This window comes from Biomphalaria glabrata, chromosome 1, assembly GCF_947242115.1.
Source record: "Biomphalaria glabrata chromosome 1, xgBioGlab47.1, whole genome shotgun sequence".
Classification (NCBI taxonomy): Eukaryota; Metazoa; Mollusca; class Gastropoda; family Planorbidae; genus Biomphalaria; species Biomphalaria glabrata.
In genome coordinates, this window is record NC_074711.1 from 65,870,267 (window position 1) to 65,891,846 (window position 21,580).

General features: G+C 32.9%; 2 protein-coding genes and 2 long non-coding RNA genes across 5 annotated transcripts in view; 2 read left to right on the forward strand and 2 right to left on the reverse strand.

The window, feature by feature from the left end:
* Nucleotides 1-911, reverse strand: part of LOC106075007 (pantothenate kinase 3-like) — a 38,897-nt gene extending 37,986 nt beyond the window's left edge. Inside the window, exon 1 of the mRNA XM_056008728.1 lies at nt 856-911. The gene's annotated coding sequence lies outside the window, so the exon portion shown is untranslated. The remainder of the gene's footprint in view (nt 1-855) is intronic.
* LOC106073715 (golgin subfamily A member 7-like) overlaps nt 1-12,587 on the reverse strand; it is a 17,409-nt gene extending 4,822 nt beyond the window's left edge. Inside the window, exons 1-4 of one of the 2 annotated variants that reach the window (XM_013234346.2) lie at nt 12,408-12,587; nt 2,828-2,947; nt 2,417-2,569; nt 2,118-2,219 (exon numbers count right to left, since the gene is read on the reverse strand). In XM_013234346.2, the coding sequence (XP_013089800.1) occupies nt 2,118-2,219; nt 2,417-2,569; nt 2,828-2,935 (363 nt within the window). In that variant the 5' untranslated portion in view covers nt 2,936-2,947; nt 12,408-12,587. Of the gene's footprint in view, nt 1-2,117; nt 2,220-2,416; nt 2,570-2,827; nt 2,948-12,403 lie in introns of both variants that reach the window. The other variant, XM_013234345.2, reaches the window with a different exon arrangement.
* Nucleotides 8,811-10,669, forward strand: LOC129922488 (uncharacterized). Its single transcript, XR_008774490.1, has 2 exons — nt 8,811-9,087; nt 10,427-10,669. It is a non-coding gene; the product is annotated as an uncharacterized LOC129922488 (long non-coding RNA).
* Nucleotides 12,588-12,676: 89 nt separating the features above from the next.
* Nucleotides 12,677-15,165, forward strand: LOC129922484 (uncharacterized). Its single transcript, XR_008774489.1, has 2 exons — nt 12,677-13,360; nt 14,881-15,165. It is a non-coding gene; the product is annotated as an uncharacterized LOC129922484 (long non-coding RNA).
* Nucleotides 15,166-21,580: the final 6,415 nt, after the last annotated feature.

The window sequence follows — 21,580 nt, forward strand, 5'->3', positions numbered from 1 at the left end:
ATCTGACCCAGGGAACTACAGACCAGTATCACTTACCAGCATCACATGTAAAATCCTAGAACACATAATATGTAGCAACATCATAAACCACTTAGACAAACATAATGTCCTCACACCATACCAACATGGCTTTAGGAAATATAGATCATGTGAAACACAACTAATAGGACTAATTGATGATTTTTCAAAAGGTTTAGATAATAGTGAACAAATAGATGCTATCTTACTAGATTTTTCTAAGGCTTTTGACAAAGTTCACCACCATAGTTTGCTTAAAAAATTAAAATATTTCGGCATTAATGGTCCACTGCATCAGTGGATTAAAGACTTTCTGATAGGGAGAGAACAAACTGTAATAATAAATGGCTCTAAATCAACACCGATAACAGTAAACTCAGGTGTACCTCAAGGTACAGTCTTGGGTCCACTACTATTTTTAATTTACATAAATGATTTACCAAATTGCATTAGTTCAGGAACAAAAGTCAGATTATTTGCAGACGATTGCATAATATATAGAACAATAAAAACAACACAAGACACAGATATTTTACAAAGAGAATTAGATGAATTACAGAAATGGGAATCAAATTGGAGCATGTCTTTCCACCCAGAAAAATGTCAGTTGTTAAGAGTAACAAAAAAACTAAAACAAATTAATTCCACTTATCTTATTCATGGCAAACCAGTATCACAGACTAAAAACGCAAAATACCTAGGTGTTATAATAAATGAAAAACTATCATGGAATCCACATATTGATGAAACTACAAAAAAATCAAACAAAGCATTAGGATTTATTAAAAGAAATTTCTATAAATCAAATAAGAACATAAAACTAAAATGTTACTTAACCTTGGTTAGGCCAATAATAGAATATGCATCCTCCGTTTGGGACCCCTCAACTCAAGAAAACATTAAGAAACTGGAACAGACACAAAATAGAGCAGTGAGATTCATAACAAACGAATATTCACATTTGACTAGAGTAACACCTTTAGTAAAATCACTAAATTTAGAAAGCCTTCAGGACAGAAGGCTCAAAAGTAAAGTAGCAATCATACATAAAACACTGAACCATAATCTTCAAATACAAAAACAAAATTTAATAAAATACTCTGAAAGACACAAAGATAAAGGCACATTCCTCGTCCCACATGCTAGGACAAATTTGTACAAATACTCCTTCTTCCCTAGTGCTATTAGAGCATGGAATGGGTTGCCTGAGCTAGCCAGGAAAACCAGTGACTTGGCAGAATTTAAGTCATTGGTTAATATGCATGACTAAATGCATGACGCGTAGGACGTAATCATCTTCTTTTTTGAAGTAACGTCTGTATTATATAAGATAAGATAAGATGAACTACATCCAACGAAATCCAAAATAAAGAGATGTAATTAAATCCAAGATGTCTTTTATAGTTGTAGACCTAGATTTAAATTAGATTCATTTGTTTAAATTTGATAAAATACAACAACTTTCACTAAACATTCTTGATGTATCAGTTTAAGAGTGAATTAAAGGGCACAATAAGCTTATTAATTCAAAATTTTATGCTAGTATAATATCCCCTAAATATTGAGCCTCATCTTAACTTTTTGCAGTGTCAAATCACATTGGCATCATTTTTCACACGCTGTAGTTGCGCATAGATGTAACTATGTTGTTAAGAGGTCTAAATGCGCATAAGAAAAGCTGAAACAAAGATGTTAGCATAAGAAAAGCTGAAACAAAGATGTCAATTGAAAATAAAAAAGACTTAAAATTAAACCAGACGTGTAGTTGTAATATGCTTTTAAAAACAAATAGGCAACTAAATTGTATTATGTAAGTAGTTTGTTAGTTCAATAATACACCCAAATTATGCATGAGATATTATGACCTCTGATGATAATCTCATTTGTATCACTAATCGGCACATGTAAATAGCTTGCATTATTATGAATAGAGTTATGAAAATGTATGTCAACACAGCTAAAGCTATTCTCATTTATAGCAAACGAAGTTATGTAAAAAATTTGAACATTGAAGCTAAGTCTGTCTTACAATGATTCTCTCTTTCCATTAAGTTTTAAAATATTTTATATGTATGTAAGAAGGTAAAGAGAAAGGATACAATTCTAAGTCCACGTTCAGCTGGATCTATAAGCATCACACCTCTAGACATGTAGATGGTTTGGTTTTGTTCCTCTAGATAAATTCTTACTTTTTTAAGAGTCTGGAGAACATTGAGAAAAAAATTTTAACAAAAAAAAAGACAAGTACAATATTTATTGAAAAAATAATTTTTTTTAAATATTATAATAGAGTTTCCACAAATAGTAAAAATTTATTTTCATTATTATCAGTGAATTTTAAAAGGTCATTTTGAAAATATTTCAAATGAAAAAAAGGGATTTTAGTTACTAAACCAACCTTTTCATAATATGTATCCATACATAACAATGCTATATATCCAGTCAAGCATGCGAAGCAGCTTTCACAGTATGTTCGGGATCCAAGACTTTCTGCATCAGCAAACATTTCATTGATTGTATTGATAGTTCTTTCATAAGTTGCTCGATCAACCTTTTCAGAACAAAAAAATCATCATCAGCCAACAGAAATGTTCACAACACTAAATGTTGTTACTTAACCTTAGAATAATTTAATTTTCCTTGGCACTAAATGTTTATGTTCCTCCTTGTTAAATGATTACAAAATTTTGACTCTCTTTTTAATCTAACAAGACCCAACAAATTGAATCATAATACCTTAAACACCTCCTTCCAGATTAAATTTGAATTAATGCCTGGAAAAAAACAACAATGAATGTTCAATACATACCCTTCCTTCCAGTTCTGGTGGATAGCGGGTCTGAAATTTTACTGGAATACCATCAGAAAAATCCCTTTGTATAAAAACTTTGGTGTGTGGAGAGCGCTGTTGATCCATTTTGATAAAATGCTGTTGAAAGAGATATGTATAAATAAATCCATATAAATGTAATGCAACATATTAACTGAGTACTGAAAAATGTAGCCTACTTTAAAATCCTGCTCTCTGTTCAGTTATGGTTCAAAATAAAAAGAAAATTAAAGTGTATAGTTTCTCCTCAACTATTAGATAATAAAAATAGATATTTCTACATTTTTACAAAAAAGCTTATAATAACTCAATCTGTCTGGTAAAAATTTGCACACAATATTTCTGTCACACTAATTCTCTGGTCAAGTTGAAACTTTCGTAACTTTGCACATTTATTCACTGGCATAGACAAGACATGAATCAAAACAATTAACCAATTAGTAAATTAATTACTGGTAATTAATTATTTCATACGATACCAACAAAAGAAATTACACCTTCAGTATTCACAGATATTGCTAAATATGTAGGGTTTGGTCCCATTAGATAATAGTACACAATTAATAACTAATACTAATAATCACTAGAATCTAGTGATTATTACTATTAGTTAGTGATGATGGTAGATGATAGAATCTGATAGATCTAGATTCTAGATTGACTTGATCTAGATCTAATAAATTATAAACAAGTTAATAAGTTGAATAACACTAGCCTTAGACTAGATCTAGACTAGTTACACTATGAGACTAGTGTGAGTCCACTGTAAGTGTGAAGCTTCATCTAAACTGTTGCGCTGTCTAGAAAACAATCATAAAAAGAGCATAAAAAATCACTCTCACAACATTACCATATTATATTTAAAAGAACTTTTTGAACAAGTGTCATAGAAAAAAAAAAAAAAAAATGGAAGTCAACGGCCACCCGCTCCATTAGAACTACGTCAGGTTGTCATGAAGTGGGCGACTGCTGTCAATCAAAACAAGAACAGAGCGGTACAAAAATTCATTTGTATCTTTCTCTGTCAGACTATATCAACGCTACTCATTGATCAGGAAACATGGAAAGAACCAAGATGCCTGTGTGTAGTCGCTGAATGAACTCTTTATGTATGTTCTCTTTATGTGTATGTTTCTGTTGTGTTGTCTTAATATGAGAAAAGAGTCATTGTAATCACAACAAATTTCCATAACGATCAATAAGGGTCACTAGTCTAGCCAGTCTAAGTCATTGTATGATTGGAGATCTAGATATAGAATATGTCCTATGTCAGGCTATAGTAATATAGTATGACCTAGAAAATGCTAGATTGTCCTAGAATGCTAGATCTATGTCTATTATATTACTATAAGATATATATATATATTATATATATTCTATATATATAAATTTATAAATTATAATAGATTCTAGATCTAGATCTAAACTGCTTTAGATTTTAGATAGTTGATCTAAGTCAGTGTAATTCATAATCAATCATTCATCATATCATGATTCAAATTCAATGAGAATCAATGTCACATGTGACAGTGTTACTGTTAGTGATGACTGAGACTCACTGAGACCTGAGTGAATCAGTGATGATTGATGTCGATACTAGATCTAGATCGACTGTGATAGTCAATAGTGAATAGTAATAGTTGTCAATCAGAAAATAAATTCAAGAATGAATATCAATATGATATATTGAATATTGATAGATTTATCATATTTACAGACTTTTACTGTTTATATCTACTCCTCTAGTAAGTCCTAGTAATTAATACTAGATCTAATTGCTTAGAAAAATAGACAAGGTTCAAAATATTGGTCTAAGGATAATGACAGGAGCAATCAAAACAACACCCATAAGAGCTATGGAGGAAACCGCTGCTCTGATCTCTCTGGATGAAAGAAGAGAAATAAAAATCCTTTCCCTATTCACAAAATTGGAAACCTTGGAGAGGCACCCACTCAGAACAAAAATCCACAAAACTGGCACAAAAAACCGTCTCCAAAGGACCAATTTCATACAGGAATCTCTAAACCTAAAAAAGAAACACCAACTTGAAAAAATTACTCTGGAATCCTCGATACACTATAATGAATCTCCACCCTGGGACGAAAGCCCTCTTCCTACTATAAGGGACCATATTGAAAACATAAAAAGAAAATCTGATTACAGACCAACAGAGCTCAAGGAAATAGTGAACTGTTTTCTACATACCAATTACCCTAGCAATCAGTGGATCAGAGTTTACACGGATGGCTCATCCCATAAAGCCACCACAAATGGAGGAGCTGGAATACTTATCGAATGGCCAGATGGAGGAAAACTAGAAAAATCCTTTGCAACTGGAGAGCTCTCTGACAGTCACAGAGCAGAAAGGGAAGCACTAGCACTAGCTGCTACCATGCTAGCAAATCATCCAAGTTCCCCTCACAGTCAGATTGTCTTTCTAACAGACGCAAAAACAACCCTCCAAAGCCTGCAAAACTCTGATTCCCCTTATATTAAAAACCTCAGAACAGCACTCACAAAGCTCAACCACAACAGCAAAAAAACTGTCATTCAATAGATACCAGCTCACATACAACTAGCAGGAAATGAGAAGGCTGACACACTCGCCAAGAGTGGGAGAACAAACTCACAAGTAAACTCTGCTCTCTATCCAGAAGAAATGAAGAAATTAATTGTAGATAAAATAAATGAGAAATGGACGAGCTCCCATCCAAATCACAAGAAAGATGATGCTTACTATAAGCTATCCCGACAAGACCAATGTCTAATCTTTCGACTCAGGACCGGACACAACAGAATGCGACAACACATGTTCCGGAAGCTCAAAATTGGAACCAGTGAAATCTGCCCATGTGGAGTATCACCAGAAAATGCAGACCACGTCCTCCAAAATTGCTCTCTCTACCAAGAGGCCCGTATAAGACATTGGCCCCAAGTCACCCCAATAGAAAGAAAACTATATGGAGAGCTCCCTGATTTGGAAACCACTGCGCAGTTCATCTCATGTATTGGTCTAGTCATATGAACACTCCAACATAACAATGAGAACGATGAAGAAGAAGAAGAAGAAAATAAATTCAAGAATGAATATCAATATGATATATTGAATATTGATAGATTTATCATATTTACACACTTTTACTGTTTATATCTACTCCTCTAGTAAGTCCTAGTAATTAATACTAGATCTAATTGTTACTTACTAGATAGTAATAGTCACATAGTCACTCATAGTGTAATAAAGTCATTATCTGACTAGAAAAATCTAGACTATTTTATTATTAATTTAAATTTAAGTCTATTAACAAAACATTAACTATTTTACTATTCTATTGAAGACTAGATCTATACTATTTATAATTGTAGTAATGTCTATTGCCATTTTCAATTTTCATCATTATGCTTGAATCTAGAATAATCTTAAATCTAGATCTAGATCTAGAGTAACTTACGTTTATCGAACAAGTTAAGCTCATTCGCCGACATTTTTTATGTTTGAATTTGTGTATCTCTGTAAAAATTAGACCTAGAAAAAAACTGATTGTATCTATGAACTCCTCCCATTTTTCTTAAAAAGTAGACATGTTTTATTCTATTACTACTCAAAGTAAAACTTATATTTGATGTTAAAGTGGGTCAGGTCGATGATTTCAAAAGCTTAAATTATCGAACACTGTTTTACCTTTATCTTATCTTATCGAACATATTAAGAACTTATCGAACACAAGAGAAGTATGGTGTTTTAAAAGTGTTATAATCTTAAAATTTTGTGAAAAGTATGGTGTTTCAAAAGTGTTATAATCTATATTTTTTTTTATTTATATCATTTTCTTTTTACGCCATGTCAAGACAGACACATTTTAGTCATTTTCACATGGTCCACATAGAAGGAATCTATCACTGATCAGCTCTGCTTAGAAACTGACGGTGCTAAGCCCAGTAACGCATTACTGTAGTACTTATTTAGGTCTAAGCTATTTTGAGACATAAGGCAATTAATAAATTAAATCCAGATATTATTTATTTGAGGGAGAGCCTAATAAGCTTTGGTAGCCAATAGATAATCCCGCCCTCCCCAAGTCATTGCAGGACACAACAGTTTACTTGGACCGACTTGGTTGACCTAAAAACAAAACATACGGTACGCGGCCCTACGTAACTAGCCGCCGATCTAGCACGCTCAGTATATGTAACAGCCCAAAAGTCAGTGCTAGATATTTTTCGATCTGGGCGGGGAAGGGGGGGGGGGGTGCTGAAAAGCTATGGTAGCTTGCGAGCTGTGTTACCTATAGATGTAGATAGATCCGCCCTCCCTAAACCACCTGGTTGACCAAAAAAAAAAACCACCGTATTTTAGAGCACGCTTAGTATTTGTCACACACACACAAACAACATATCTATATATCTATCACGCCTGGTGTTTGTGACCTAATTAGCGGCTTGACCGTAGGTACTCGAATGATGGCTCCTCCCCCTTTCCCCTCAACATTGTTCTTACTACAACTTGAACAATATTTTGCGACTGTGTTGGTGGCCTGGTTTACACCTGTGTGTTGGGCTATCACTGACCATTTTTTTTTTGTTGTGTGTTAATCTGGTGGCTGCGTTTGGATTGAGTCTTGAAATTTACGTTGTTACTTTGCACTGAAAAAGTGTGAATGTTGGAGAGTGGAATTGCGTAAGAAGAAAGCGCGGGTAAGGGGGTGTAGGCAGAATAAGAGAGTGGCTAAATGTGTTATTGTTATTATTTTGAGTATTTGTGATGATTCAAAGGAGTGTCTTTGAAGCGCATTATGAGCTTTATCATACTTTATGGTAATATATATATAATTTTATAGACCCTGCGCCACACGTCTAGATGAGAAGCACAACTGACTATGTATTTGAGGCTGACGTCACATTTTAATGGTCAATCAATTATTGATGATCTCTTGATACAGTGTCTTGACTGTTTCTCCCCCCCCCCTTTTCCCCCCTTTTTTTTTACCTACCAAAGACATTTTTATTTCAAAATACCATATCTACATTCTATACCTCCCCCTTAGCCCTTTCGTTTTATTAATATCTCTTCACATCAAGCACATGCGCTAGGTATTTGTTTATAACACATAATTCAGAAGTTAATAGAATGGGGCATCTGAAAAAAAAAAACACAACTGGATATATTCTAGATTTAGTGTTATTGTGACATCACAACGATGATAATAGCATCAAACTCTATGTGTCATAAAATCAAGCTTTTAAAATGGGTACAATTAGTGCATATCGATGTAAATCTATTTACTTAGAAAAATATAGCACATTTTCAGTAAACCACAAAAAGCTGATACAAATTGTAACACATGGGTAATTTATATATGTACTTTGCATTACATTATTTAAAAAAATAACAATTAAAAAATATATAATTTAAATATTTTGTCTTCTTTGGGTTATATCCCTTTGATGTTTATTTTTAACATTAAAATGGTGTTCGATATCTGAGATTGCTTATATAAAAACAGCTATTATCGAACATCCCCTTTTTAAACCTCAATTTTCATACACTTTTAAAAAAATAGTTGCAAATATTTCTCAGCCTAATTAGAAGCGTATTATATAGGTTTTGTTGAGCTGAAGCATCATTGGCATTAAAAAATACCCTTAACCCGAGACTCACTTCACTCTTCCCAAGTCGTCCAAGAGGTAAAAAAAAGTGAAATTTTTATACCAATATTACCAATGCACTTTGAATATAAGTAAAAAAAATGATCCTCGGGTGAAAATGAAACTAAATATAACTTAACTATAAAGAAATGGACGATGCACAATAGGAATGGACTAGTTTCGTCATAATCATTGAAATAAAGGAGAATTTTAAAAAATACAATGGGGTGTTCGATAGATGTACATTGTAAGTTACTCTAGAATCTAGATCTAGAATAAGTATTTAAAGACCAACTGAAGAGGTTTTTATCGAAATTGAGATAACTATTGATTATGATAGTAGATGGTATCAAATAGAGTTCCTAAAAATTTGAGTTAAAAGAAATACATATTTATACTAGAAAAAGTCATTTGAAAGTGTAAAAAAATTAACGAGATTTGAAATGGCTATGTCATGGCCGAAAGCGGAAGTGACGTTATAGTATGGAAATCACGGAAAAATGTCGAGCTCAAGACACTAGATTTGACTAGATCTAGCTAGACCGTCTAGAGGATTCTAGATCTTGTTTTTTGTTATTAAGACCAACTTAACGTAGACAATTTAGTCTTATTACTAGATTGTAACTAGATATGGATTTAGATATCTAATAATAGATTTTTAGCTACATATTTTTTTTTTACTAGTCTTAGTTTAGATTAGATGTAGATCTAAATCTAGTGATTCTAGTCGTAGATCTAATTTAGTATAAATAAATTGCTATAAAAAATAAAACAAAAAAACAATAATATAGGAATATAAAAATATAGTCTTATGACTTATATAGTGACTAGCCTAGGCTATAGGGTTAGGTCACTTCACTAGTGGTCTGTAATATTAATATATAGATTCTATGTCCTGGGGAAGGTTCTGTCTAAATCTTTAATTGGTCTATAAAAGTCTATTCTTGTTTTGTAGTAGGGCCTACTACAAGATTTAGAAGACTATTATCACTTATTTGACTTATAGTCACTATAGTGTCTATAGTAACAATAGTTTTTAGAAAGCATATAATTTTTATATATAAGGAAGGTATAGAGCTAGATTTATAAATTAATAAAATCTAGACTTACTAAACTCTTTCATCATTAGACTCCAAGAATTATAAGAACTAAGATAGATCTTATCTTCTTATATAATAATATAATACAGTCGTTACTTCAAAAAAGAAGATGATTACGTCCTACGCGTCATGCATTTAGTCATGCATATTAACCAATGACTTAAATTCTGCCAAGTCACTTGTTTTCCTGGCTAGCTCAGGCAACCCATTCCATGCTCTAATAGCACTAGGGAAGAAGGAGTATTTGTACAAATTTGTCCTAGCATGTGGGACGAGGAATGTGCCTTTATCTTTGTGTCTTTCAGAGTATTTTATTAAATTTTGTTTTTGTATTTGAAGATTATGGTTGGTGTTTTATGTATGATTGCTACTTTACTTTTGAGCCTTCTGTCCTGAAGGCTTTCTAAATTTAGTGATTTTACTAAAGGTGTTACTCTAGTCAAATGTGGATATTCGTTTGTTATGAATCTCACTGCTCTATTTTGTGTCTTTTCCAGTTTCTTAATGTTTTCTTGAGTTGAGGGGTCCCAAACGGAGGATGCATATTCTATTATTGGCCTAACCAAGGTTAAATAACATTTTAGTTTTATGTTCTTATTTGATTTATAGAAATTTCTTTTAATAAATCCTAATGCTTTTATCTACTATTAGATCTACTATAGACCTTTATAGTATATAATCTAGTTATATTCTAGTAAACTAGCACTAGATTCCTCTAGGCTGAACATTAATGTTCATATTCATTTAATATTACTTAATTTTTCATTTATGTATCTATTATGTATCTATTACTAAATATTATATATATAAATTTATTTTATTTTATTGTAGAAACCTGACATTGGCTAAAAGATGATCTGACGCGTCCAACAGTGGATGGCTGCCTGATTGTGTGTTATGCCAGCTGGACTGTTATTTTATAAGACTGTTGAGCATCTTTTACTTACAAATCTAAAAGCTGATGCTATGACACTCAATGGCTTAGAAGAAATCCTGTCAGTTTTATATGGTTATGACAATAATCTTTAATAAATAAGTCTTATACAAGGACAGTAAAGATTATTATTACTATTATCATATTTTCAGTTCATTTGTTTTAAGCTAACGTTGTCTTAAATTTTTAGAATTAACAAATTTGTTACATTTTCTTTATAAATACTCAAAAGTGAAAAATATTCTTTTGGGTAAATTTCAACTTTGTGGGACATGCCCTTTATATTTAAAGCAAACATAAAGTTATAAGGAATTATCTTCGATTCCGAAGATTAAGGATGAATGCAGCATTTCTCTTGATCACACAAACCCAGTTGCAACTTGTATATTTTGTCATATCTAATTCATTATACAGACAAACCAGTGGTTTCTTTGGCCTATAGGAAAGCAGATTGCCTTTGAAAGAAACAGCTGAAAAGCTCTCACGAGCTTGCTAAAGACAGACGCAGACTACGAAAAAAAATTAAAGTATTATAAATGCGGAATGCATAGTTTGTTTATATTTATAAATTAGTTAATGAAATGTAAATATTTCCACTAAGACACTGTTTACAAAGATATTTTAAAGAAAATTTAGCACCCAAAAGTTATCTAGCCAGATAAATAATTTAATATTAGAACTTGAAATATTTAATAGCTTGAACCTAACTGATCAAATATATTACCTCAGCTGTTTCTGCTCTTATTATTTTATTTAAATTAAAGTATTCTGACAATATTCTAATAGTTATAATGTTTTTTGTTTGGACAATAAAGATTATTATTATTATTATTACTTTGAAAATATGTTAATATAAGAAAAAGTAAAAGTGAACTATTAGTTAGCAATTCTGCTTTATAACAGCATTAGGAAAAACAAATTGAGCTCTTCATTGCTATCAGCTTTTCATTGAGTTAACTGCTTCCAATATGGGGATTACTCTTAAATTTTTAAATCATATAAGTTAAGGAAGCTGAATTTGTACTTAGTGTGCAAGTAACTATCTAGCTTTGACTTGTTTCTCCCCACCCCATCTCTACACACAATTACACATTATCATTCCAAGGGCAGTTGAATAAGTGAATTCCATTAGTCAAGGAGCTGTTTCTGCAACTATAGTTTCTAGCATATCTAATAGATCTATTTTACTATCATCGTTATCAGAACGAAAAATACCGGTAATTGAAAGAATTGGTGATAATAAAAAATTGCAGGTGTACTGCACGATACGGTGGACAGAAACACTGTATTGTGGTCAAATACTGGGTATGCATGAATGGATCTAAGTTAAACCGGCTTGCTAATTGTGATTAGCTTACACTCCTACCTAGTCATAAAAAACCACACGTGGACTGTAACAAGAGGTATACCGTATTATAGTAGACTGATCCACGTTGTACGGTGGACTAAAACTCGTACGCTTGATTGGATCTAGGCTAATCCGGCGAACATTAATTCGCTTACCTCTAAATTTAGTAGCGTGACATAGTTTCCATACTATGACGTCATGGACCAGTGTAGTGAGGGAGAAAGACATCTCGAATGGCTACGAGACTAAGACTTTTTAGTGTCCCTAAAACCCATATTAAAATGCTAATATCTCATTAACGGCTGAAAAGTTATAGAAAATATTTTGCGTACACGTTTTTTTAAGCATTATATTACAGAAAACAAGTATTAAAACGGAAACGGTTTCTGTGATTGACCCCAAAACCTCTACTTCTAGTAAGTTCTACCTCTACTGAAATCATTTCAAGTCATTTGTGATTTGCCATTTGGTCTTTAAATTTAAGATTTCTAAAACGCTAAACGTAATTTCCGAACAATTAATTTACCAACAATGCTTGTATTTGATTATTTAAATCAAGGCTTCAATTCTTTTCTTCCCTTAAAACACCGATTTACTGATAGATCTAGATCTAGATCGAGGGTCTTGAATATTTTTCAGTTTTCGTTATTCTTCAGTCGTTTACGTCGCCATCTTGAAAATTATAATAATATGATTGGTTACCACTTCAATGGTTAATATAAATTTCGAAACAGCAGTAATTTATTTGATAGATCTAAATATAGATCTAGATCTAGTAATCTAGTTCATCCATCCTGGTTCGATGATGATCACTATAAAAAAATTACGGAACGTTGAAAAAGATTCAACATTAATCATAATTAATGGCTTTTGTCTTTTGTATTTCAAGTCTTTTTATTCTGCATTTTATGGTCCTTATAACCTCGTCTTGAAATACATGAAAATTTCTGGGGTATCGCCCAATTACTAAGACAACTGCGCTGGAGAAGGACATAATATATATATATATCAACTTGTTTTAACTGACAGAAGAGAGCACCCAGCGGCTTCCGAGCGAGACAGCTGGGGATTTCTTAGAAAGGCCGCAGCGGGATATAGACTCTAACACATTCGAGACCAAAAGAAAATTCACGGCCGAGGACAGATTCCACGACAATTCGTTCACTGACATTTCGTTCACCGACAAATCGTTCACGACTTTTCGTTCACGCGACTATTCGTTCACCAGACATTTCGTTCACCCGACAATGGACCTCATTCACCAATCGTAAACAAACACCCCTCAAGTCACGTGACAACCATCAGTTTAATCTAGACACCAACATGGAATCTATTGTTGGAAAACCACTCTTGCTTGTAAATTTTACTTTTGTTAACTTGTTAGAATATTGCGATGTTATAAATGCAGCATATGCATGTGAAAATGATTACAGACACGTAATTTAATTACAATGTTACTGGAGTGATTAGCTACAATGGAAAGGTAAGCTCATAGAATCTATGACTATCTTTATTTCTTTATCTTACTATTACTAGATCTAGATCTAGATCTATAACTTAGTATAACTAGATTAACTAGATTTATACACTATACAGTATAGCTATAGATCTATGATCTGTCTAGATTAGTCAATCTACTTACTTAAAGTTAAAGACTAGATCTAGATCTAGTACTTATTGACTTATTTAACTGATTTTACTGATTAGTTAGGCCTACTAGGTCTAGATCTAGAATAGATTACCAGGCACTATTAGTATTAATATTATGACTAGATCTAGACTAGACTAGATCTACTAGACTTTTAGATCTAGACTCTAGACTAGTCTAGATAGAAATTCTAGAATTTAGTAACTATCTAGATCTAGATCTACTTAGCTCTATCTAATCTAGATTTTTTTTTAGATAGACTAGCTCCTAGATCTAATATAAATATACATCTAGATCTTGCTGTAGACTCTCGTACTCTACTTCTAGACTGACTTAGACTCACAAGATTAACTTAAGTTGATAGATCAAACTTAGAACATCTAGATTTAGATTCTAGATATAAACTAGTAAAAAAAAAAAAAACAACAACAACTAGATCTCTAATAGTCTCTAAACTCTAAATCTATAATATATATTATAATTTTAATCTAGACCTAGATCTGGTCCTGTGAATTGATCTTTGAAAATTTAGAAATGTTGAAAATGTATGATTATAGATCTACTAATTTATTAATTATGTAATAGATCTACATTATAAATAATAACATATATTATAAATATAGCTAGTAATATAGTCTCTAGATCTACCTGGATCTAGATTACTTTGAGATATAGAATTAGAGGCCTATGCTATGTAATTCTTTATTGTAGTTAAGACCTTCTTTACTAGATCTAGCTATATATAGATCTATACTTATAGTCCTAGTCTAGACTGTCTAGAGCAGTGTTTCCCAAACCTTTTCCTTCAAAACGGAACACTTCACACACTATGAGTATTTAGCGGAAAACTTTTCTTATTTTTTTTTAAAGATTTATTCACATGGTAGCCTACTAATTAATTATTCCAGTAGTTCATGGAACACTTATTCAGGCGTAAGGTTCTGCGGAACACATTTTGAGAAACACTTGTCTAGAGTGATTCTAGAGATAATTTCTGGAATAAGGCTAGTTCTAGAATTCAAGATATATATATAGCATTTACTTATCACCTAGAATAGAGTGACAAGATTTATAATCTAATTAACACAATTTAAGTCATGAACATTGTAGGATCCAATATAATTCTAAACTGATAAATCTAGATGTCTACTACATTTTATCTACATTATAGATTTAGTTTAAATTAGAAATCATATATTCAGAGGCAGTGCAAGAGGTATGCGAAGTGGGCATAATCTACAACCTGTGCGTGGGGGGTTTATAAAATTAGTCAATGCACACCTATTAATTTTAAAACATTTAATGCATTAATATATGTATTTATTAATTTTTTAAAAAAATATTTATTCTTTCAGGTCATTGAAGGAGAGTGTCAGTGTGCAGGGGGTTGCAAGCCCGCCTGTTGTAAACATCTTTTTGGTCTTCTGTCTGCTCTAGAAGACTATAGCAAAAAAGAAATGTATGCAGCACCAACAGACAAAATTCAGACATGGCATCAACCTGCACCTAAAGCCTCAGAAAACGAAGGATAGTTTTAGCTGTGATAAGACTGGTCTACAAAATTTTGATACCAGTGTTTCAATGTCTGCTTTGGCTGCCTTACCTCAGAACACTCCTATATTTTCAGTTCTACAAGCCGATCCTAAAAGATTAACCTCGGACATTGTCTTCTATGACAGAACTATACCATTACCATCTATATTTTTTTAGCTTTGTGATGTTTGCGATTCATTTTGTAGTTTATTTAAATAGATATGATACATTGTCATAGAAAAATAAAGTCTTTGTTTCTTTATAAGTGTATTATTTTATTGAATGATGTGAAAAGTATATTGTACACAAGGAAGCTGATATTATTACTAAAAATATATACATATATACAAATTTTGAAATTTTAAACATGAAATAAATAAGCTTATATTAATAAAATGTGCACACCAATTATTTCAAGTTGCCAGAGAAAAATTGATAAGTCATAATAAACCAAAGTAACAACATTGTAAGAGGAAAACTATATAAATAAGGAAATAATATTTAATATTTTTGGGCACTGATCTGTAGAAGTACATAATAAAAAAGTTTATATTAATAAATATTAATAAAATATATACACACCAATTTTAAATTTAAATGTTGCTAAAATTAATAAGTCATAACAATAATTTGTCTTCTAAACAGCTACTTAAACAAAAAAAGTTATCTCCTTTTAGTTTCAAAGAGTCATAACACAATTTCAACTGAGCAACTTCTTCCAGAAGGCTAGCATTGCCTGGTTCCAAAGTATTTACCCTCTTTAGAAGATCTGTAATAAAGTCTTCATTAGTTTGCACAGTGACATCTCTAGTCTTCTCCTCAATGGTGGTGTCCTGGGGTAAAAGAGGTTGTCTAAAAGGAAACAAAATATATTTAAGTGTACAGTCAAACATGATCATCATAAAAATATTTACAATTAAGATAAAAAAATGTAAAACATAATTACTGAAGTATTTCAAAACATTTACCTAAATTCATATTTGGTCTTTTTTCGGCTTGGTGTACTTTTGGAAAAAGAAAACTTGGTCGGCACAGCACCAGGCTTTAGAAGTCTGCGATCTAAATGGAATATATAATAATATAATGTATATTAGTTATAAAACAAATTTTTTTTTTTCAAAATAATCTACATGAAAGTTACTAGACCTATAGATCTATATACCATCTGAAAATAAGCCATATAAACCTAATAATACATATGAATAGGGAGGCCTACTGATTAATTATTAACATTAGATCCACTATTTTTTTCCTACTTGTAGGAATCTAAGTTGATATTTAATATACTACTACCGTACTAGATTGTAACTAGATCAGAATTTAGCAAATATTAATAGTAATAATAATAGGCTGTTTAGTATTATTTAAAGTCGAATCAACGCTAATAGAATTCTATAGTCTATATCTTATTCTATAGATTGACTAGATCCATCTAGTTACTAGTAGATCTACTTTTCTACTAATTTCTAGTCTAGGTCAGTCTAGTCACTAATGACACTAGTCTAATCTAGAAATATGAAATATTCTATCTAGACTAGATCTAGTTGTTTTATTATTTACATGCTCTTTAAATTTAATTTATAAACTTTGAATAATAATCAGATTTAAAAATCTAGGTCTAGATCTAATTCTGATTGTAAATTTAATAGAATTAGAATAAAAAAAATATAGATCTAGAGTTCTAGACTCTAGTCTAGAATAGTAGAATAGGTCTACAGATTCAGATTATACAGTATAGATTTGAGTAGATCTAGAATAATCTAGATCTAATTAATATTTTAAACTATTTTATCTAGATCTAGATTCTCTAGACTTGTATAGATCTAGTGATTCTAGTCAATCTAGATTCTTATCACGAGACATATCGCTCACGGACAATTCGCTCACAGATAACTTGTTCACCGACAACTTGTTCACCGACAGTTGGTTCACGACAAATCGTTCACGCGACAAATCGTTCACGCGACTATTCGTTCACGGCACCGACAAATTGTTCACAGACAAATCGTTCACTGGATAGTAACATATTGTTAATATAATATATTCTCGTCGCGTGTTTAATTTATTTACATTAAAACTTTTGTAGCTATTATTTCCAAAAACTAAAAATTTCTAGAGATCAGGTCAAATCCGAGTTTATTTAATTTCGTTGTTGTTGTTGTTGATATTTTGTTAATGAGGACAGTATGTGATAAAAATTATACTTAAAAGAAAAAAAAAAGAGATCTTACAAGCTAGCTGAAAAATGTAAACGGGCCTCCACTTTACTATAGGTAACATTTTTACTTTCACCTTTAATATACCTTTACACCCCCCTCATTTTTTTCATCTACCGCGGGAATCTACCCATTCATCTGGATACTCTAGTTAACACCTAGTTGAGTGCTAGTCAGACTGGCTCCTCTGGAAGTAATAAAATTTTATTGGACATTGCCTATACACATGTTCAATCTGTTAACATTAAAAATATGTACTAGACACTAGTATAGTACTTTCCATCAAGTTTAAAAGAAGTTTTATTTTATTTTTATTTTAGTTAACTTGTTTCTATATGTGACCATGCACCCATTGGTAGACTAATTTGATTTCTTGGACCTCAATAACAAATTTATTGAAACAATTTTATTTTGTTGTATTGCGATAAATTATAATTTTTTGATAGGGAACCAAAATATTTCTTAGTGTTGTATATGTAATTAGTTTTTTTTTCTTCTTATCTTATCTTATATAATACAGACGTTACTTCAAAAAAGAAGATGATTACGTCCTACGCGTCATGCATTTAGTCATGCATATTAACCAATGACTTAAATTCAGCCAAATCACTGGTTTTCCTGGCTAGCTCAGGCAACCCATTCCATGCTCTAATAGCACTAGATGTCTTAATTGATAAGTATTAACCTTAGATCTGTATCTAGTATGTGACGTTCAGAGTTGAACAGTGAAACCATATATTGTACCAAATCTAGTACCATTGTTAAAAATCTAAATTATCTCTCGTAAAAACACTGAAAGGATTGTGGAAAAAATACTAGTGTGTCTGAGCTAGCCAGGAAAACCAGTGACTTGGCAGAATGCATGACGCGTAGGACGTAATCATCTTCTTTTTTTGAAGAAACGTCTTTATTATATAAGATAAGATTTGTTTTTGTTAATAAGATATCAATAAAATGGATATGTTAATTAACATCTGGACCGCTATTAAGAAGATAAGCAAATATGGGTAGGTCGAACAAGACTACATGATGGACATGAGTGTAAAAGAAGGCCTACATGTTGAAAGTAACAATGTTACCTATAATAAAGTGAGGTCCCATTTAAATGTTTCAGCTTGCTTGTAAGATCTCTTTTTTTCTTTTAAGTATAATTTTTTATCACATACTGTCCTCGTTAACAAAATATTAACAAACAAGCAAAAATTGACAAAGAATTTCGGATCAGGCCCGATCTCTAGCAATTTTTTGTTTTTGGAAATATCCAGTGAACGATTTGTCTGTGAACAATTTGTCTGTGAACGAATTGTTAGTGAACTATTAGTCGCGTGAACGATTAGTCGTGAACCAACTGTCGGTGAACAAGTTGTCTGTGAACAAGTTGTCTGTGAGCGAATTGTCCGTGAGCGATATGTCGCGTGAACGAATTGTCGGGTGAACGAAATGTCTGGTGAACGAATAGTCGCGTGAACGAAAAGTCGTGAACGATTTGTCGGTGAACGAAATGTCAGTGAACGAATTGTCGTGTCCCCAGTGGAGAATGATTATGTCTGCGCTGAATGTGGCAAAATGCCTACTGCATTATGTTTATAATGACATCATTGAAGGCGTATTTACTCTGGAAAACTCTTCAATCTATCCAGATTGAGGGCAAAAAACAAAGCTAGACAGGTACTAATCGGGGAATTCGTATACGCTGGTGATACAGCTATTGTTGTTAAATCTGCTACTCAGACATAACCGTTGTCTTGCATTCATGAAGTTTGGCCTAAATATTAGTCGAAGCAAGACCAAAGAAATTGTTCAAAACACAAGCAGTACTGCACCTCACGTGACCATTAATAGCCAACCACTAGTAATTGTTGACCATTTCTGCTATCTTGGTTCCATCATCGCCGACGATTTGTTACTGGATAATGTGGATAACATCAACAACAGGATAGCCAAGGCAATGGGCACCATGTCACGGCTGCAAAAAAAAAAGAGTGTAGAATAATACCAAAGCACTAGTCTACCGTACCTGTGTGATGAGCACTCTGCTGTACGGTAGTGAAACATGGTTAACCTATTTTTGGCAGGAAAAGTAGCTATTTTTTTTTTAAATAAAGCAAAGATAAAATAACCAATGAGGAAGTGCTGCGAAGAGTAGGGTGCCAGCGAATCCGCGTTGTTATAAGCAGTAGTCGCATTGGCTGGCTTGGGCATAGCTATGCACAGAATGCCATAAGGTCGACCTCAACAAGACATTCTGAATGGTGATTTAATAGAAGGAAGGAGAGACGCAGGTCGCCCACTTTTAATGTATACTGATGTATGCAAACGCGACATAAAGCTCTTTAAAATTGACTCCAACAGTTGGGAAAATAAGGCACTGGATAGATCCAGATGAAGAGCAAGCATAAATGAAGGATCCTGGATTGCAGATATGGCGTACACACCAGAAGTAGAACGAAGAGTGAAAGTGCTACTGAGTCTGGTGTTTACAGATGCCCATTTAGTGACCACAGTTGTAACAAGGCTTGGTCTTATTAGTAACACGAGAAGTTGCAAAGGGAAAAGATACATCACATAAGACGTAAAGTGCTACAGATTATGACTGCATGGTAGGCCTATATTTTCCATATATAGGCCTACAAAAAAATAAAACTTGTGACTGAGACGTTAATATGTCGCACATGTAAAGTACAGGCCTACTAGACAACTAGAGAAGAAAAAATACATTATAGGCCCTATATCTATTCATAATCTAGATGATTATTAGCTCCACTTTAGAGAAGGCTTAAGAGGCTTAAATCCTCTTTTTAAAAACCCAGGTAAAGACCCTGTATCCATAGACTAATAGATGCTCCTGGTGACATTTAGGATTGGAAAGAACTACATAAAGGTTCGCTAGCATATTGAGAACATATCAGAGAAACAAAACAAATAAATTGAAGCTGTAAAATAGCTACTGTATACCAATTTCAAAAACGAGCAAAATAAATTTTAAAAAAACTTTAAAAAAAATGGCTTATCTAAGAGAAGAACCGAAGAATCATTGCCACATCTCTCAGTACTACAGAGTGTTTAACTCGATTTGTCTGTATTAAATCAAATTTATTAATTACCACTAACTGATTAATTAATTAGTTATTTTTTTAGTCATATATTGTCATCGACTGTGAATAATTATGCAAAATTTCAACTTTATCCTAGAATGGGTAGTAGGAGAAAAAAAAGCACATTAATTGTACTAGACAGACGGGGTGTGTAAATATAAGCCTTGTAATGAAAACCTTTTTGAGGTTTTACCCAAACCAGTGAGGCCCCTTCAACCCCAACCACAAAATTTAGGCCTTAGGTTCGCTTCTCTCTTAGTCAGCTGAAGGGCTGGGGTAGCACTGCAAGCTTCATCAGCAGGGCACCAAGCGTATTCATGCATTTTGAATTTACAAAAAAAAAAAAAAATCATTCACCTGTCGTCCACAACGCACTTTTCTCATAGTAACAAGAGCGCAGGTCAATAACATAAAATTACGGTTAAGGGGTGAGGCAGGTCGATAATTATGTGTGAGAGACTTTCAAGACAGCAGAGCATGCGCATTTGTAATACGCCTGATCGTCGTAGGATAATCCTCGTGTTCAGAAAGACGTCTGTTATCGGGCATGCATGTTCATGCAAAAGACATCAATACAAAGATGGTTCGTCACTCGGATGAAATTTGACCGTTCCGATGTATGAATGATAGGTATAGGGCTACTCTCTCTCTCTCTCTCTCTCTCTGGCATTTTAAGTCTTGAGAGACAAAGTTTTCCCTTTACAACTTCTTGCGTGACTAAAAAGGCCAATCTTTAATACTCAGCTGCGGTCACATGTAGGGCATATGTAGGCCTAATCACCAGGCGCCGTTGCATTTTCACTCTTCTTTCTGCTTCTTTGTGTATGACATCTGCTATCCGGGATCCTTCTTTTATGCTCGTTCTCCATGTGGATCTATCCAGTGCCACTTTTCCCCAGCTGCTAGTGTCGATTTTGAAGAGCTTTGTGTCGCGTTAGCATACATCCGTATACCGTAAAAGTGGGCGACCAGCATCTCTCCATACAGAATGTCTTGTGGGAGTCGACCTACTGGCATTCTATGAACGTGGCCATGCCATCCAAGGCGTCTGCTGCTGATAACATAGCGGATGTCCTGGCACCCTGCTCTTTGTAGCACTTCCTTATTGGTTATTATCTTGCCACCTATTTTAAATATCCGCCTTAGGCATCGGATGTGGAAGATAATTAGCTTTTTACTGCCATGAGTAGGTTGACCATGTTTTACTTCCG